The 19835-nt window shown below is 47.3% G+C and overlaps 2 protein-coding genes and 1 long non-coding RNA gene across 3 annotated transcripts; 2 read left to right on the top strand and 1 right to left on the bottom strand.

Moving 5' to 3' along the window:
- The first annotated feature begins 1350 nt into the window (after positions 1-1350).
- On the top strand, positions 1351-5185 carry TM2D2 (TM2 domain containing 2). Its single transcript, XM_053367450.1, has 4 exons — positions 1351-1599; positions 3619-3706; positions 3912-4027; positions 4910-5185. The coding sequence occupies exons 1-4, from the start codon at positions 1379-1381 to the stop codon at positions 5121-5123; spliced, it is 639 nt and encodes a 212-aa protein (XP_053223425.1). The 5' UTR covers positions 1351-1378; the 3' UTR covers positions 5124-5185.
- Positions 5186-6747: 1562 nt separating this feature from the next.
- On the bottom strand, positions 6748-18498 carry HTRA4 (HtrA serine peptidase 4). The gene is made up of 9 exons (XM_053367822.1): positions 18075-18498; positions 16610-16709; positions 13668-13872; positions 13165-13359; positions 12086-12118; positions 11755-11869; positions 11306-11363; positions 10632-10727; positions 6748-7344 (listed from the first exon to the last, which is right to left on the bottom strand). The coding sequence occupies exons 1-9, from the start codon at positions 18496-18498 to the stop codon at positions 7179-7181; spliced, it is 1392 nt and encodes a 463-aa protein (XP_053223797.1). The 3' UTR covers positions 6748-7178.
- Positions 7969-9858, top strand: LOC128402958 (uncharacterized). The gene is made up of 2 exons (XR_008327818.1): positions 7969-8592; positions 8628-9858. It is a non-coding gene; the product is annotated as an uncharacterized LOC128402958 (long non-coding RNA).
- Positions 18499-19835: the final 1337 nt, after the last annotated feature.

Below are 19835 nucleotides of genomic sequence, written 5' to 3'. Positions count from 1 at the left end.
CCCACATCAGGTAGCCCTGGTTTATTATATGGTTTGCAATAATACTTGCATTTAGCAGCACAGTATCTTAAACAGCTTGTCACCAGCAAATGCCTTCCCAAACACTGGTGGCCTTTCCAGGCTGCTGCTACAGTGGTACCTCGGGTTAAGTACTTAATTCATTCTGGAGGTCCATTCTTAACCTGAAACTGTTCTTAACCTGAAGCACCACTTTAGCTAATGGGGCCTCCTGCTGCCACTGCGCCGCTGGAGCACAATTTCTGTTCTCATCCTGAAGCAAAGTTCTTAACCTGAAGCAATATTTATGGGTTAATGGAGTCTGTAACCTGAAGCGTATGTAACCTGAAGTGTATGTAACCCGAGGTACCACTGTACTTTGCAGCTTGGATTTAACATATCAGCAAATTCAGGTTTCTGCAGTATAATCAGAACTTTTGTGGTAAGGAAAGTGATGGGAAAATGCAGCTGAAAGTGTGGGACGAACCACAACATATAATATAATAGTCCTGCAAGTAAATCGGAACAAATGTTCAGTGTGCAGTTGACATCCTATAACCTGTCCACAAACTATAGACCCTCCAATGCAAAAACCTGGACCATTTGTCTCTTCAACCAAGGTATAGCAATACAGCAATACTGAAGAAAATTACCCATAACGTACACTTATTACAAGGGAATAGTGTTTCATGGTTGGGCCCTATTTCATATGCCAATACATCAGATGTGAAAAATACATGTCACCTACCAAAAACAGGTTTGGCCTCTTTTGTGCCACAAAGGACTTTGTCCTTTTAACTTTTTGTTACTTCTTTTTAATGAAATGTCTGTATATTCATGACCTTATTATATCTGTCCTATGTCGGAAAGAATGATGGGTTGTTTTTTGTATATGTTATCTCTTTTTTGATGTTCCTATATATTTGAAAACGCAATAAAAATATTTAAAGATTTAAATATTTACTCATATACAAACTTTCTGCAAACGTATCCGGACGGATGCTTTAGCAGCAGCTCCTCGGTAATGACTGGAGACCATTTGAAATTCAGACACCGGGGAGTTAAAAGCCGGCAAGGTTGCGCTAGAGCACAGCTGGACTACAATTCCCAACTTCCCTGAGCGCGGCTGGCTGTACTCCTACAGCGCCCAGCTAATCCGCCCGTTTCAAAGAGGCCTTCCGGCCCTATGACGCCTTTCCCCTCCGCCGGAAATGCGCGCGGCGCGGCCCTCTACCCGTTTCCCCGCCTTCTGCCTCGCCTCCGACTGGCTAGCCGAGAATCCCCTTTCCTGATTGGCGGAGAGGGCGGCGGCGAGGCCGGGGCGGAGCGCGGGTTTTCTGGGTAACCGGCGAAGGAGTCTCTCTGCGCGGCGGCGGCCGCCATGGCGGGCCGAGGGCCGCCGCTTTGCTACGCGCTGCTGTGCGGGCAGGCGGCGCTGCTGCTGGGCAACCTGCTGCTCCTGCAGGGCGTGCCGCGCAGCCTCCAGCACAACGCCACCCTCGGCCCCGAGCAGCCCGACGCGGAGCCCCCCGCCAGCGCCGGAGGCGCCTTCTCCTGCCAAGGCCACGGCCCCCACGGCCCGCTCGTGCGCTGCGATCACCTGTAAGGTCCCGCGAGACTTCCGGGAGGGGAGGCGGAGCAGGGGAGGGGCGGGGAGGCGGCCATCTTCTCCCACCTCGCCGGAGCCTGAGAGGCGGCTTCCTGGCGCAGCTCGGATTGGCACCCTGGCCTCTCCCCGGCCCGGTCAGGCAGTGGAATATGGGAAGGGAGTTAAAAGGAGGCGGGTGAGGTCCGGCTGGGATCTGTGACTGGGCTCGCCGAGGCCAGGGTTCAGATCCTACCACAGCCATGAAGCTCGCTGGGTAGCCTTGGGTCGTAGAATCGCAGAACTGTAGAGTTGGACGGGACAGTGAGGGTCATCTGGTCCAACCCCCTGCAGCAGGACAGGAATTTTTGCCCAACCTGGGGCTCGAACTCACAACTCAAGAGGCCTCACAACTTCTCAGTGTTGCTGGGAGGATAAACGAGGAGAGGAAGAACAGTGTTTGCCACCTGGAACTCCTTGGAGAAAAAGTGGGGTCTAAATGTAGTAAAAAAAGTAAAAAAATACCCTTGGCATACTGTCTTGGCAGGTCTGCTTAGCAGAGGTATGCGTCTGGCTGGCACTGGCCAGCTGTCACATTAAGCAGCCTGGAGGAGTGCTATTTTGGGCACCCTTGGCAGGGGCAAAACTAGGCTTTATTTCACCCCGGTCAGAGACTCAGTATGGCCCCCCCTCCCCCATGCATTTGTGTACTTACAAGCTGTGAGCCTCAATGGCACCCCTCTGGAGGCTTCACCGTCCTAGGGTAAAAAACCCCAGCTAGCCCCCACCCCCTAGTAGCTACAGCCCTGTCCTAGGGCACTGTTGGAAATTTTAAATTGTGTCCTGTAGTTTCTTGCTGCCCGGTGTTGTGAGGGCCAGAGGAAGCATCAAAATTGGTGGGCCCTGGTGGGTGTTCAGAAGTGCTGAGGAGTGCAGTGAGGACTGCAAGGTGAGGACACAACCTCTGGGGGCAGGAGTCAGGATCCACAGGGGCAGTAGATCTGGCCTCCAAGGCATGTATAGCCAGTTCTACAGTAGCAACTGCTGTGGTGTGTTTCTTGGAGGCCAGATCTCCCACTTCCTTGGCAGCCCCTGCCCCATGCTGCCTCTACAGTGGCAGCATGGTGAATAAGAGGTGCTGCTGGTTTCCTCCCACTCCAGGGAGGAAATGGCAGGGGCTGCTCCTGGGGTCATAATTTGAGGCCGTGGAGGGTGGCACAGTGTTTTGCTGCTTCTCTGTTGCCAAAATGTCTTGGAATGGTCCTGGGTACAGTGATAGGCATTGTGACTTAAGGCGCATTCACTCCTACACTCTAAGGTCAACTTTAAAAAAATTACTTCTGTACCGATTGCATTGTTTTAAAAAATCCAGACAGAAACTTCAGCAATAAAGGACTATACTGCCAGCTCAGAGTAGGAGTCAGCTGAGATGGTGGTTTAAACACAGATGCAAATCCAGTTGCTATTGGCGTAAACTGCTGCTTTCTGGGCACACAGCTGTGAAAGCTCCTTAGTTTAGTTTAGTTTATGTGTGAAGAACTAAAGGGGTAAGGATGGAACACAAAGGGTTTTTTAACAGTGGAAGGCTGTGGCTTGTGCATGGAAGGATGAGTGGTGCTGGGGTGGAAGACAAAGACGTTGCCAAAGTCTAGGGCTGGGATATGAATCGGAGCAAACTGGAGGCAAGACAAAGGCCTGCAGGGGAGTGGCAGAAGTTGATGTTGGGCAAAGAGAAGGGGTGGTTGATGGGAAAGGGAGAAGTGAGTGTTGGAAATGGAGTATTAAACGATGGCAGGTGTCTGGGGTCAAGGATGAAAGGTTAGGTGCAAGCAGTAAACTGCCCCAGTTAGGAAGGTACAGTATGTTGGAGAGGCTGCTACGGAAGCAGACTGGAGAAGGGATGGGGTTAAATTGATGCTAGCCTGATCAATCTAAGGAAACTGGGGAACATTCACTCTTCTTCTTCTTCTTCTTCTTCTTCTTCTTCTTCTTCTTCTTCTTCTCAAAATCAAACTCACCTTGTGGTTTATTTGCAGACCTGAGGAGTTTGTAGAGTGTGAGGCTCCCATGGATCATGGTGGAAATGCAAGTGCACGAGAGGAACTGGGCTACGGATGTCTCAAGGTGGGCTCAAAAGGGATTATTTTGCTACTCTAATATTAGATAAATGTCTGGCAAATTTGGGGTAGGGATAAAGAGAGGCTCGATTTCCTGCTCCCTATGTTCCAAGATAAATGTATTCATTATGGAAAATGTATACTTAAAACAAGGAATCTAGCCCAATAAATTCTCAATTCTGTCCACTGTTGTTGTTTTGTCCCTGTAATAGTTTGGTGGTCAGGCATATAGTGATGTGAGCCACACTCAGGTCCAATGCAAGGCACTGGATGGCATCGAATGTGCAGGCCAGCGGACCTTTCGGCGGGGGAATAAGCCATGCATAAAGTGAGTTTCCTTTTTGCTTTGTTTCTTGAGATTATTGAACCCAGAATTCCTTTGCAACATTCATTGTGTGACAGGCAGTGCACAGGCTCATCCCCACTTCTGTTTGTGCCATACTTTCTAGCCACAGCTACTTTCTAGCCATAGCTGCCTTTTTTTGGTCCAGCTATGACACGGACGTTGTTTGCCACTGAATCGGAACAAACATCAGTTTTCCGTGAATTGCAGTTTGTTCCAATTCAGAGGTAAACAGCAGGTTTTCCTGGGGAAAACGGCAGGACAACAACAACAACAACAACAACAACAACAACAACAACAACAACAACAACAACAACAACAAACTTATTGAAAATGGACCCAGAGATCATGGGCCTGTGCCTAGAAAGCACAGCACAAATGGAAGTGTGGATGAGTCCTATGCAAGACAGATCTGACTCTCCTCTCCCATATTGTGTCTTACTGACTTCAAGTGTAAGGAACTATTCTTGCTCACAAACGAAGAGTAAATGCAGGTCTCTTCACTGTTCCAGCCAAGGCCTATGTAGGCACAGTCTAGTACAGGGGTAGTCAACCTTTTTATACCTACTGCCCACTAATTCATCTTTCCTGATGGTAAAATTTCCTTACTGCCCACCAGTGCTCGATGGAAGAAGGATTCAGCTTGTGCCATAGAACCCCCTACCACCCACCTAGAATCCTGAAATGCCCACTAGTGGGTGGTAGGGACCAGGTTGACAACCCCTGGGCTAGTACATTTTAAGTACAGTACATAGAGATTCTGTGCATGCTCCTTTATGCCCATTAGAGGGAACTGTTGTACAGTGAAGGCAAGGGTGGATACCAGCTCACCATGTGAAAGTTTTATTCAATTTTGTTCTCTCTCAGATACACGGGGCACTACTTCATAACTACTCTCCTCTACTCCTTTTTTTTGGGCTGCTTTGGAGTGGATCGCTTCTGCCTGGGGCACACAGGCACAGCTGTAGGGAAATTGCTCACTCTTGGAGGACTTGGGATCTGGTGGTTTGTGGACTTGATTCTTCTTATCACTGGGGGACTGATGCCCAGTGATGGAAGCAACTGGTGTACCATTTACTGAAAGTCTACAACTCTGACTGGACCTAAACCAAAGAAGAAATGGGAGGAGATTCTTTGTTCAGTTTGGATCGTGTCTTGTAGCAGGTATAGAGGCTACACTGGTGTACCCATTTTGCTGTGGAATGACATCCTTCTAAAATGGAAATACCAGAAAAATGCAAACCATAATTCTGCTATACATACCTCATTGTCTTGTTTAAATGGAAGCTATGCTTTCCCCATCCACAAGGACCTGGGAACAGTTCTGCCCTGTAGAATAAACCTCAAAAATGGATTTACAACTGTCACGAAGGTATTGAAGTTCTTTATATCCTTACACACTTGTGTACGCTCTAGGAGGTGCCAAAGTAGTAACTGGCTTACCCTACTCTGCTTAATCCTAGTTCTCATTGCTATACACTTTAGAAGAGGTTTTCCGAATAAGTTTATGCCGCCTATATTAGCTGAAAATACCTAGTGAAGTTGATGTAACTGCAAAAGTTACTTTCTTGTTTGATTTTAGCTCACGCTGGCAGGACTGTTTTCCCATAAGAATGTTGGCCCACAGGTCCACATGAGACAGAATGCTCCCTTAAGTTTCCCTTTCTTGTAAAAGGACGTGAAGTCTTCAGGATTGCTTCCTCATTCTCTGTTAATCTGATATTGTGATGGGATGTGGGGGAGTAGTTATCTTGACATTTAGCAATGTCAAGCCCAATTTATTGCAGAACTTCAGAATGTTTTTGCAAAGCCAGAGAAACCCAAGTGTAGTAAACCGCCCCTGCCCTCCCCAAATGGTCATTTGCTGGCTCATTTTAATAAAGTAGGGGAATTGGACTATTTTCAGTATCAGCCACAATTTAAATTGCAATTAATGAGGAAGAATGCCTCTTCTCAGTGTGTTAGACTGACAGCAGCACCTGATTAGTCTTTCCTAACCTCTATTTAAGTATGTTCTAGTGACTAATGATCAGTCCATGCTGTAGGTCAGGCCTGTGGCTGGTTGGCGGTGTGTGTGTGTGTGTGTGTGTGTTAATGCATGTGTACTTTTCAGTAACAGCATGTAAAATGTATTTCCATGTTGAGCAGATGCAGGGTTTTTTTAAAGCTGATGGGTAAGAATAAAGTTTGGAGATCTTAAACTTAAATGTGTAACTATTTTAATCTTGTTTTGAAATTGTTATAAAAATTATGTTCTAGAGTGGAAGTGGCATGGGGATGGGTATTCTGAAAAGCTTGTTTGTTCCCATCAAGAGATTGGCAAGTACTATCACTTGGAGCAAGGGTCAGCAAACTTTTTCAGCAGGGGGCTGGTCTAATGTCCCTCAGACCTTGTGGGGCTGGACTATATTTTTTTGGGGGGGGGGATGAACAAATTTCTATGCCCCACAAATAACCCAGAGATGCATTTTAAATAAAAGGACACATTCTACTCATGTAAAAACATGCTGATTCCCGGACCGTCTACGGGCTGGATTGAGAAGGCGTTTGGGCTGGATCCAGCCCCTGGGCCTTAGTTTGCCTACCCATGATTTGGAGAGTAGGTGCTTAATCTCCTCACCTTGGAGGAGATACTTACCTATCATATTTTGCCTTTGCTTCATGGTGTTGGGAAGGAATATCTCAAGACTGAAGTGGCCTTAATGGCACCTGCTAGCCCTGCACCTGGATAGGTCTGTATTAAACTTAATTCTTGTATTGCAAGCAGCCTCCAACATTTGGCACACCTTCAGCTCTTCAGTTGGCCCACTAGAAAACGGGATGTCGAGTTAAATCTCTGTTTGTGTGTAGTAGGGGCATTGCACAAGGTGACCTTCAGCCTACAGAGATCTGTGATTGAAAGGAATTCCTACCCCCTGCTTAACTGTTTTGTCTCACTTAAATGAGTATTTTTTTAAAAAAGAAAGAAAATGGTTTGTCCATTTTCTATTTGAAATATTTGATTTGTTCATACTGGAAAACTAAGAGCTACAAGTATGTTTCCACTTTGTACAGTTCTTTCCTAAACTGTTTCTGATAAGAGTATACAGCAATTTAGGATTTCAACACAAACTTTTTCTGCAGAGGGCACCTTTTTTTAATCAATTTCATCAGGTGTAACTGTCACAATGAGATCTTCGCTTCCTCGCCGTACAACAATGGAGAGGGTGTCACTGTTTTGAACAGTGTCTGTTACATCTCGGGTTGAAGTGACTGTTTTCCCATTAATTGCTATAATGACATCACCATCTTGCAAGCCAGCACTGCAACCAAAGACAGAAATGTTAAAATATAGGAAGCATTTGATTATGGCACACTTACTTTTTATTGTAGCCAAACTGTTAGTTTCCCCTTATCAAGTACTCTTTCAGGTTGGCCCCTTCCTCCTACCGCACACATAACTTCTAAAAGAAGCACAGGTTGCTTTGGAAGAAGCACTGCAGGGACTCCTATCTTAGGAGAGACCTTACCACCTTTAGTGGCCATATGTCAACATGGGAAGCTTTCAGAGTACTGGATGTCAGTACAAAACTTCTTTGGGCTAAAGGGAATTGTATGAACATCTGCCCTCAGGGCTGCATCACAGCTGTCCCTGTAATTCAGCATAGAAAGCGTGTGAGATGCAGTCACATTTTGACAGACAAGCACCTGGGGTGGAAGCAGCTGCCCAACATCTGTCCCCAGGAGAGTGCACTAGGGCTGGGCGATAACTGGTTTTCAATATTGTGATACATCACCAGCTAAACATTGCGATTTATCGATGTATCAAAAAAGGAAGGAACTACGCAGAGGCAAATAGGACAATGTCCTGGCAACTGCTACTACTTAAGGTTCTAAAACTGATAAATTATACAGTGGTAAAGGTAAAGGGACCCCTGACCATTATACAGTGGTACCTTGGGTTAAATACTTAATTCATTCCGGAGGTCTGTTCTTAACCTGAAACTGTTCTTAACCTGAAGCACCACTTTAGCTAATGGGGCCTCCTGCTGCCGCCGCGCCGCCAAAGCACGATTCCTGTTCTTATCCTGAAGCAAAGTTCTTAACCTGAAGCACTATTTCTGGGTTAGTGGAGTCTGTAACCTGAAGCGTGTAACCCAAGGTACCACTGTATTCACCTCATGGTACTTTCAGCAGCAGGCAAGCCAGAATGCATCCAAATGAGACTTTTGGTTTTGGGCTTGGCTACCAAATGGTGGTAATCAGAACAATCCAAAGTTTGGTGATGTGTCATAGCGAATACCAATACTCTGGGACTTCCAGCAGGCCTGCTAGGAGGCAGCAGCGGCAGCAGCAGCCTGGCAATGGCAGAATCAACGATCGGGGGGGGGGGGGGCAGTGGCAGCCTGGCAGTGGCACAATAATCAGCAGCCTGTGAAGCCTCACTGTGGTATTGGACAGTGGCAGCAGAAGCGGTGGCAGCCTGCGAGGACTTGTTGCGGTGGCTGCAGTAGTGGTGACCTGCAAGACCTTGTGGCAGAGGCAAAAGCGACAATGGCCTGCAAGGCCTTGTCATGGCGGTGGCAGTAGTACTGTGAGGTGGCAGCAGTATTGTGAGGCCTTGCAGTTGTGGTAGAAGATGGCAGAAGCAGAGGTGGTCTGCAAGACCTCATTAAGGCAGGCTGCCACAGCTTCTGCCATCGCCTACCACTACTGCCAGGAGAGCTTGCAGGCCACCGCCACTTCTTACCACCATGGCGAGGCCTTGCAAGCCCCACTGCTGGTCTTGCCATGAGGCCTCACAGGCTGCCACTCTTATTGGTGCAATGCATTGCCGCTGCAAGACCTTGCAAGATGCCACTGCTACTTCTGCCCTCTCCCGTTGTCGCCATGAGGGCTTGCAGACTACTACTGATTGTGCCGCCACTGTGAGGCCTTGCAGGTTGTCACCACTATTGCTGACATGTACTGCGGTCATGGCAAGCTGTTTCTGTCTCCTAGCAGGCCTGCTGGCAGTCCCAGATTTTTTGTATTCACTATGACTCATCACCGTACTTTGGAGTGTCCTGAGTGCCATCATTTGGTAGCCAAGCCCAAAACCAAAAGTCTCATTTGGATGTATTTTGGCTTGCCTGCTGCTGAAACTGTATGTGTGATGATCGAAAATATTGCCATTTATCTGTTTTAGTCCCCTAAGTAGTAGCAGTTGCCAGGACATTGATAACACGTGTTTAGCTGGTGAGCTAGCGTGATGTTTAGTTGGTGAGTTATTGCCTAGCCCTTACACACATTGTGATTCGCAATCTATTGCCAGCTCAAATATGGAACAACACAATGAACTTCAAACTGGTTTTGGCTGATATATCAACATATTGCCCAGCCTAGTGTACATCCAGATTATTAGGTTTTGTTTTAATTTTGCTTTAAAAGTGTTACTGTAAAACCACCTTAAGTTTGTTCTAAGGTTGGAAACATAGTTTGCACACTTTGTGATCTTCACTCAGGCCTTTCTCTGTACAGCAGCCTTCCCCAGCCCAGTGTCTTCCAGATGTTTTGGATTACATCTCCTCCAGCAGCTGGTACTGATGGGAAGCTGTTGTCCAAAACACCTGCAGGCTGTTAAGACATCCTCTCTACAGGGAACTCTTCTACAGCTGCCTCAGTCTGCCCTAGTTTCCTGCCCGCCTTGGGGATTAACATTCACAGAGGGGTCTAAGTGGGTAGGCTGTCCCTGGGCTATTTCCTATCTAATTATTCCTGCTCCCAGAAGACTCGTGTGAGCCATGGTTATGCAAACAGTTTAGTAAATGCACCTCTGTACAAATCTTCATAAAGAATATAGTGTTTCTCTCTCTTTTAATCCCATGGGGAACAGGGAATTGGATGCAATAACAGCTCACTCACTGGCTTCAGCAAGACCCCCTCATAATAAAGTTTGAAGGGATGACATTTTGTGCCTCTGCTCAGATAGGCAAACAGAGCAGCCTGGTGAGGACTGGTACCACTTGCCTAGGATGGCTTTTACCTCTTCAAGAATGTGCTTGACCCTTATTCACAACCTGAACCACCATAACAAACGCTGCAGCCAGCCTTGGCTAAGCGCTGCACTGGTTCAAAGCCAGAGTGCACTCTTCAAACATCAGCTGCCCCTGTCTATCTCTTGAGTAGGGCTTCCAGCAGGTGTGGAGAATCATAGCCCCCCCCCCCCGATGTTGCTGAATTAAACAGCAGGGCACTTGCTTTGCAATATGTCCAGTGTTTAATGCAGGTAACACAACATACACCGTTATGCTGTTATTAAAACATAGTTCACTACTGGGTTTGAGGGACTTAAATCAATGCATGAAATATGGGGGGGGGGGTGCTGAACAAAGCTGACTTATAGCACAGGTGTGCCCCTGTGGCCAAGATCCAGTTCTGTGCTGCAGTTTTGTTTTTGTTTTTTAACATTTTCTGCAAGAACTTGGGTAGCACCGTACTATCATTGCAGAGAAAGTGTGTGTGAGAGCAGCATTTCTAAATCAGAAACATTCCCAGAGAAGCAAGGCAAGCAGTCTTACTTTGTGACCAATCCCAATAGTATATGGGTGGGTAGAAATTAATATTTTACCTTGCAGCTGCTGTTCCTTGAATCACTTCGTAGACGTAGACACCCGAGCTCAGGTCTGGGAAATCCCTGTCCCGCCGTCTCAGTTCACGGATGAGACTAAGGCGAAGAGATCAGGACAGTATAGTCAATCAGGTGGTCTACCCACTAAATGCAGAAATCCCAAATCTAATCAAAACACTGTAGGTGTTTAGCAGCACAACTGAGGTGAGTATAACAAGCCATGGCCTCCCCCAACCCCTCCCCCCACAACTGGTGATAGTGCTGCCAGGGAACATTCCTGCCAGCAGGGGACAATACATGGGCATTGGTGGTGGGTGTGAGGAGACTGCACACCCTTCACTAGTTTGAATTTGTCTGGGGAGGTGGGGTGCCCTACTGCAGCTTGAAAGAGGAACACTGAGGACATCACCACCATCAACATTTCCCCAAGTTCTACCTATTGAGCAAATATTAAGTTTCCCACTTAAGCTGTTTTAGGAACTAGGTAGGAAATAATGGTTTAAGGGGCAGGTTACAGAACAGGTCCTGAGTGACCACTGGCAAATGAGTACTCAAATAACTTTATTGGGGGGGGGGGGCTTCAGTCATGCAATACTAACATGAACTTGGCCTAACACAGAGGCCAGGCGGGAGCCACACAGGTGAAAGACAGGGATGTGGGACTGAAGACTTACTTGAAAGTGAGAGGGAGCATTCGGAGTCCCAGGTATTTTTTCTTGGGTCTGATCTTCCCTAGAGAGACATGAGAGTTAGAAGCATTCTCAACAAAGTCATGAAAAGAAAGGACAGGTTGGGTCTGGCCCCCTCTCTTTCTCTGTGTACACAAAGGCCTAAACAAGCAGGTGTTCCCCTGCTCTGCACTCAAAAAAAGGACAGAGGGATTGTGTGAACTAGACAGAAGGTTCTCTGATAGACTTAAAAACACGTCTATTCATAAGAAAGTGGGAATCTCCTTTCCAGGGATTCAGAGAAGAGTCTACCTGCTCTGCCTGGAGATGTTGGCAATTGATCCTGGGGTGCAAAGCAGTTGCTCTCCCGCTGAGTTACAGCCATTTCTACTGCCTACAGGGAGTGTCTGCGTGGGAGCCCTACCTCACAAAACAAGAAACAGGCTTCCTATTACCTTTCATGTAGCGATTGTGATAATCTTCCAGGAACTGGCGGATTCGATCAGAGGGGATGGCAAAGGAGATGCCGGCTGTGACCTTCAGGGTGTTCATTCCAATGACTTCACCATCCTAATGGAAAGAGAGCAGCTGCTGTGGCCAAATGGAAGGATTTCCATCCCCTTTCACACCTTTTTTCTCTTATCACATTATTTCCTCTATAAATGTATTTTTTTTTAAATACACACAAAAAAATACAGATAGTGGCTAGTGGAAGAATGATAAAGAAAAACACACTTTAAGTTTAGACAAAAATGAGAGGTGAGAAACAATAAAATAATATCTTACCAGGTTTACCAATGGCCCTCCAGAATTTCCGTACTGCAAAAGAGAACAGAATTGAAGAGGGGGTTAATCAATGCATTCCAAATCCACTTCTTACAGAATTCACAGGTGATGGAACATTTGCCAATGCGCTTCCAAAGAGTTTACAGCCCATTTTGCCTACAATCATCAGAATTTTCTTAGGTTTGTAGTGTGTTAAGTCACTCTCTAAAAAAGCCCCAGCCTCTGACTGACTTGGCTTCAGCTTCTCAACCATCTGCTCCCACCCCTGGCCCCACCTGTGCTTCTGTGCACTCATGGAAACAGTTTCTCCTATAGAACTTAAGGTCCCTGACAAACACATTTCAAAGAAGCAAAAATGTATATGTAAAGATGTGCCTGCCTGAATATCCAAGTGGGTCAGAACAGATCCCCCATCCCTGGCAGGGCCGCACTTGCTTGTCAACATGACACAATGTCAGAGGACCCATTTTTCTCTTGCAGCACGGCAAATTGTACAACCATGAAAACTCAAAGGCCAAGCAAGCATTGCTTGAAGTTACTGCTGATTGGTGCTGACTTGAAGCCCCCCTTGGGCAGGGTCCCCACTGGTCTCAGCAGGCTTGAAGTAGCTGCCAATCAGGTGATTTGTGCTGCTTCAAGCTCCATTTCCTGGCAGGGCTTGGCTGCGCTATGGAGCTCCCCGTGGATTGGGCAGGCTGTCACTGGCAACCGGCTGACTGGTGCAAACGACAAGCCTCTTTTCCAAGGAACTATCAGAAGCACCCTTTAAGGCTCCCAATGGCATGTTGGCAGTCCTACAGTTATTATGACGTTGAGGTGGGGCAGGGGAGTGTGGTTTTGAGGGAAACTCAGGGGCCAAATTTGGCTTGGAGGCTAGAGGTTCCCCAAGCCTCAAAGAATCCCTCCTCATACATTTCTACCCACTGCAAGATCAAAGAGAAGGCGGGCATGCATGCAAGACAGAAGGAGAAACCCAAGAAGAATGGCAAACCAAAACTTCACCAAACTTCCTGGCAGCAATGCTACTGACTGCCCCATTTGAGCTGGAGGAGCGTCTCCCCCCACCCCGAGTCTCTTACATTTATAATGGCGTCAGTCTGGATGTATTCCATGTCGGAGTCCTTAAGGCCAAGCTCCTTCCCATCTCTCTGCGTGCTGCTCACAATTCCCGTTGTCACAGTGTTTTGCAGGGAGAAAGGGCTGCCCAGAGCCACCACAAACTCCCCAGGACGCAGCTCAGAGGACTTGCCCAGCAGGAGGACTGGGAGGGCCATCTGCACAGGGTTTAAAATATGGTTTTTATTTTTTAAAGGGGTCACTCACCTGGTCCCCTGTGGCAATTCAGGCTAGTTTGTAGGCAGAGAAGCTACCATTGTTTCTTCCTGCCCATAAGTAGCTAGTGTGTGGACCGGCAGGCTTGAGAGGCAGCAGTTGTAGTGGCCTTCTTCGATTCTGCTCTCTCAAATACCAGCCCAGTTTATGGAATGAATTCTGCCACCCTCTTTACACCACTGTAATATGACAAGAAAGAGTCTGAGCCTTGGGGGTTTCTTGTCCTGCTGAGAAACAAAGCCGTTCTCACCTGGGGGTCTATTTTGATCAGGGCGATGTCCAGTTTGTGGTCAACATCTTTCACCTTGGCATCAAACTGGTGGCCATTCTGGAGCTCCACTTTGATCCTATGCTTGTTGGTGAGAACATGGGCGTTGGTGAGGATCAGGCCATCCTCGGACACAATGAAGCCCGAACCGCTGGATACCAGGACTTCTTTGTTTGTGTAAGGTGACCTGCCACAGGGTCACACAAAGACAAATTCACTACCGCTAGCCACAAAATCTGCATTCATTCATTTATCATTTCAATTTGTATCCCACCCTTCCTCTCAAAGCCCAGCAACAGATTAATACAATTAAAAATAAAATTAACGCATGTTTAAAACAGGTAAAAACAAAGGTCTGAGCAATGAGGCTGGAGATATAGCATGTTTAGAGCAGTGAGACTGTTTACCCTGCCAACAAATCAGTCCAAATGTAACCTTTCCTTCCCTGTGACAAGCTTTGGGCAAGTACAGTATGAGGTAGAAACATATCCACTTCAATGGGAAAAAGCGAGCAATGCAGGAGTCTGACTGGCCAGCATCTGTCATGCCACCAACATACCTATGTTACATAACAATTTTGCAACATCCATAAAAATGTTTGCTTTTTTTAAAAAAAAGTAAGAAAATAGCATGAGGTGAAAGCTGAATGCATGAAAAAAAAAACACGACCAAACATACCATGTGTTTTAAAAACTGTTTGGCCTGTCCAGGAGGAAAAGCAAGACGCACACATTTCACCCAGCATCTTTCATCTTGCTGGAAGGTCTGCACATTGCAGAAACTTGCAAAATCAGGACAAATCTAGGCTTATGCTGGAAGGGAAGAGCCTGCTCTGCAAATACTGTATCTGTCCTACTCTTTAGCTTTTGATTAACAAAATACAAAAAGGTACCAAAAACACCTGAAGCCAGCCCTGTTTAGGGAAGTTTTTAATGTTTGATATTTTATCGCTTTTTAAATATTCTGTTGGGAGCCACTCAGAGTGGCTGGGGAAATCCAGCCAGATGGGCGGGGTATGTATGTAATGTATGTGTGTATGTATAAATAAATAAATATTAACAACAACAAACTTTCCATACAAGACAGCAGAGGAAAGGAGAGGAGAGGAGAGGAAAGGAGAGGAGTATGACCTTCACACTGCAAATCATATTTAAGAGGAAAGCTCTTTAGGCATATGAGCTTCTGCAAATCTAACTAATTCCCATATAACATCCATGTTTGTACCACTCAATAGTTCAAAGTTTGATATAAAAACAAGAAAATAAAGGGAAGTGATGCAGCTCAGTGACCAGGTACATGTTTTGCTTGCAGAAGGTCCCAAGTTGAGTCTCCAGGTGGCTGATGGGGTCTTCTGGAGCTAAACAAGACTTTGGTCATAATCCAATACAGTGGAACCTCGGGTTACATATGCTTCAGGTTACAGACTTCGCTAACCCAGAAATAGTACCTCGGGTTAAGAACTTTGCTTCAGGATGAGAACAGAAATTGTGCTCCGGCAGCGCAGTGGCAGTGGAGGCCCCATTAGCTAAAGTGGTGCTTCAGGTTAAGAACAGTTTCAGGTTAAGAATGGACCTCCGGAACAAATTAAGTACTTAACCCGAGGTACCACTGTACTAAACTATATGCTTAAGCCCATTGATTATGACATTATGCCCATTGAAAGCTGTTTCAGATCTGCTCCTAAGTTATCCATGCATAGTACTTCTGACTATACTATATCCTATCAGACAATAACTCAAATAAAAATTAAGCCAAGCTTTAATCAGGGCAGTCAGCTAATGGAAATATTTGGCTTCAAATTGCTTAGTAATCCTAAAATCAAGCAGTGGATCTATTTCCATGTCAAAAGCTCTTCTAGGTGGAAGATAACATATCAGTAAAATTTAATTAATTCCCATCCATCCTCATTTGAGGGCAATGGAGAGAAATTAATTACACCAGCTCCATGCTGGTGCGGCCTGAGAGGAATGGATTTACTTCGGATTACGGAGATCCACCATCATCAGCTCTGCCTTGCCCTTCAAATGCCCAGTTTGAAGCTCTCGAGCTCTTTCTCAGGGGCCACACCAAGGCAGTGCTTTTCTGCTGGCAGAGGGCACCTCCACCATCTCCTAAAACCCTCCAGCAGGAATCACTAGGCAGTTAGTGTTGCAGCCTCAATCAAGTGCCTTCATATTACATAGCTTAGTTGCACTTTGCAGGCTTTGCTGAGCAATCAGATGGATTAATTGATTAAAAATAATATTTGTACTGACTGGAAAGGTGCCTCTGAACTGGGAAACTTTTTTTAAAAAATTGATGGTTTCTGATTTCTAAAAACCCCAATGGCCATATTAGAAAAGGCATTCTCTCTCACATTGCATGGTGCCCTGCTGCCACACAACCATGCATTGTTTAAAATATGGTTACATTATTCAAAAACTGTTTTTATTTACAAACAAATGTATGCAGATTCAATTGATTCATTAATCATTTAAAACTCATATGATGAACTGACCAAGATTTCTTAAACCAAGTGACCAAGGTTCAATATGCTGCTGTAATAAAATAAAACAAAAGTGTGCAAGCCGTGGTGACTATGTCTTAAGCATTGCCACACAAGACCACCCTTCCCCCAGGCTGAAAATGGCCTCATTCACTACTTTGGCTGAAGCTCCTGGCTTTAAAGCAGGCATAGGCAAACTCAGCCCTCCAGATGTTTTGGGACTACAACTCCCATCATCCCTGACCACTGGTCCTGTTAGCTAGGGATGATGGGAGTTGTAGTCCCAAAACATCTGGAGGGCCGAGTTTGCCTATGCCTGCTTTAAAGAGCTGGGAGAGGCAGCTCCTATAGCGCCACAGTTGACCAAGGAATAACCTCTGCAAAAAAAGTTAATGGGCAGACAAGTGGCTAATTTCTCCCTCTAACTAATGGAGCTTACCTGCGGAAGAGTTCCAAGTGCACGACGGCAGGAGCAATCTTCTCCACCACGTCAGCAATAAAGTTGAACTTGTACCGCAGACTGTTGGGGTCCACAAGACCTGTGAAGCAAGGGATGTGTCTGGCACTTGTCCAATACAAAGTTGGATCTCAACATGCTCTGCAAGCGGGGACAGGCAAACTTCAGACTGGCAGGATCTATTTTGTTTTTATACTGGATCCCAGAGAGCCTCTAGCTGGAGCAAGATGCAAGAGAGCAGCGGAATGGCAACATATTCTTAGAAATATGGAGCAAGGGGCCTCTGGGCATATGCTTAGCCCAGGCATTTGTTTTCAGTCCTGTCACATGAAAAGCCACTCCTGGTTTTCCGCTACAGCTGCTTTCTTTCAAAATTAAGGAGCTGAGAGGAGTCTTGCTTACCTACTGTAAATCACTACAAGGCTATTGATAGATCCACTCTCCCCTGCTCTACAGCAGAGGTTCCCAAACTCCACCCCAGCCCCACCTCATGGACCACTTAAAAATCATTTAATGATTTTTCTGTCTGTTGCAGCAACTGTAATGTACATTGTATTTAACTGTATTACAATTAATAATATGAAGATTAAAGATTAATATGCACTACAATAAATGTGCCATCTCCCATGTTCAGCCACAAAGCCAGACATGTCACAGAACACCTGGATGAAGTTTGCAGACCAAGTGTGGTCCATAGACCATGGATTGAGATTGCCTGCTCTACAGTCTAGAGTCTGCACCTGACACAAAAGAAATACACAAAGGACACATAAAGTGTATGCAGAAAGGATCAAAGTGGACCAGATTTTATTGGATTGCAACTCCCCTCATCCCTAGCCATGAACTATCCTAGCTGATGGGAATTGTAATACCTGTGCCAAACTCTGAAGAGTACCTGGGTAGAAGGCTGCTGCAGGCAACCTTGGGTTAACTAGAGGAAAAGTGCAAACTTCTAGAACAGCTTCCTAAGGGAGTCAGTTCATAGGGACAGATTCCTTCCTTTTTGCAACATTTGAATAAGCTAAGAATTCACTTCTAGCATTTGCAGGAAAAGAGGAGCCCAAAATTCTAACTTGGGGCTCAGCAGCTGAGACGACGTCACCTCAAGCAATCCATCCATAAATTCAGCCGCCAGTCCCCCAAATGGCTTCACAGACGTTCCTCTTCTGAGGACTCTGCACTTGTTCGCGAGTGGCTGAAGCCGGGAGCGGACTCCGCTGAGAAGCGTAAGGCTCAGTCGGGAGATGATCTGCCGACAGTCCAGCCTCGGGTTGCCCCCGAGAACAACCCGCCGCCGGGCAGCAGCTCCCCGCCCTGCGGCTGCGTCTCCCCGGCAGCTGGCCTTCCCAGGTAGATTGCCTGGGAGGCTGCCGGCTCTCCCTCCTCGGCCAACCCGACTGCCGCTTTGAAAGCTCTCCCAGCGCGGGCATCTCGCCGGGTTGCGCACCTTTTTCTCCGCAGCCGCCCTTCTGGACGGCGATGACAGGCAGCTCCCTCCGACGGCCGGCCTGCTGGTTCTCAGCGCGCAGGTGGCACAGGCTCCGGTACGTGAGCCCGTCGCTGCCGCACACGGCCAGCGGGGACTCGGCGCACGAGCAGGTGCCGCGCGCGCCGCCTCCGCCCGGCGGCCTCCGGCAGGCGAGTCCGCGGGCGCAGCGCCCGCCCGGGGCGCACGGCTGCCCTTCCCCGCCCGCGCACTCCCAGCAGCAGCCGCAGCGGTCGGGCCGCAGCTCCCCGCCGGCCGCCGAGCAGGCCAGCGCCGAACGCCCGGGGCAGCGCTCCGGCTCGCACGTCGGCGGGCAGGGCGGCGACGGGGCGGCCGCCACGGCCAGCAGCGCCCCCAGCAGCCAGCGGAGCCGCGGAGCCGCCATGGCCAAGAAGGGGCCCACCTCTGCTCGACGGCCGCGCCGACGGCGCCTTATAGCCCGGGCGGGCGGGGAAAGGGAGGCCCTCGGGGCGCGATCGCAGGAGGGGGCGCCGGCTGCGCGCACTGTCCAAAACATAAAGCGAAATGCTGAATATATTCATTCATTCCAGGGTCAAGCACATCGTTTTAGAAAATGTGTAGATTTCTTAAATATGAGTGTAGGTTGTTTTGCACAGGGGGAAAAGATACGCCTTAGTGTTGATTTTCCTGTCGACTCCACTCCTGATCACTTTCTCAAGGATGGAAACTGCAGGGCAAGAAAATAAGGCGCTATAGTGATGATTAGCACAGTTTGTAGTCAAACTAACCGCAATTAGGCACCTGGCACAGCAAAGGGCTTGGGGAAGATTGTCTAGATCAGACCTTAAATTCTAGTCCACCGATGTTGTGTGGTCTGGAACCCTTTTTGAGGTGGCCCATGGAAAGGCCCTGATGCTTGGCCCTGCACTGGTAAGCCAGTGGAGGTCAAAGTGGCCTCAGGCAGGCGACTCTCTGGGCCCAGAATAAGTAGACTCTTCCCACCCCCCTAGCATTTTACCAGTTAAAACAGTGGTTCTCAAGGGTGTGGAGAGGATGGCAAGTTGGGCGGAAGATTCAAGGACAATCAAATCCTTGAACATTTCAGTGTGGTATGATATGGGGGGGGTATATCCCCCATTATCATATTATAAAGTAGTCGTGTACTGTGTTATAAATCAAGCACTGCTGGTTGTTGTTTCTTTTTGTTTCCCAATGTCTTATCAGTAAAAAGTTGAGTGTGGCGTGAGCAATTTTTTTCCTGAAAGTGTGGACCAGAGAAAAAAGTTTGAGAACCAACAAATTAAGGGTCCTTTTTCAGTGGCTTGGCTTGGGCCCTCACTTTCCACAATACAGCACACCTTTTTTTCATGTTGCCAGTGCTGAAGAAAATAAAATTGCTTTTAACTTTCTCAATATAAAGGCAAGATTTTGGTTTTTAAAATACAATTAATGTATGTTTTTTTATTGGGGGGGGGGAGTTTATTAAAGGGCCTGCCATGATCAAGACCACCAGCAATTTTCAAGGATTCGGTGAAGGAGATACCCTTGATATCATTTTACCTTAGGAGTGGGGAACCTCGGGCGTTGGGGCCAAATGTGGCCCTCCGGACTCTCCGTCCCAGGCTGACCCCCTTTCCAGCCCTGGGAGTTCTTTTGGGCAGCTGGAAGGTGTCCTTGAACTGTGATGATCCCTCTTGCTTGCCTGGAGGATGGAGAGGTGACCTTTGTGTTCACTAAATGTGGCCTACTTTGCAGAGATGA

This window comes from Podarcis raffonei, chromosome 15, assembly GCF_027172205.1.
Source record: "Podarcis raffonei isolate rPodRaf1 chromosome 15, rPodRaf1.pri, whole genome shotgun sequence".
Lineage (NCBI taxonomy): Eukaryota > Metazoa > Chordata > Lepidosauria > Squamata > Lacertidae > Podarcis > Podarcis raffonei.
Note: the sequence above shows the minus strand (reverse complement) of the source record. Positions and strands in the feature narration are given on the sequence as shown.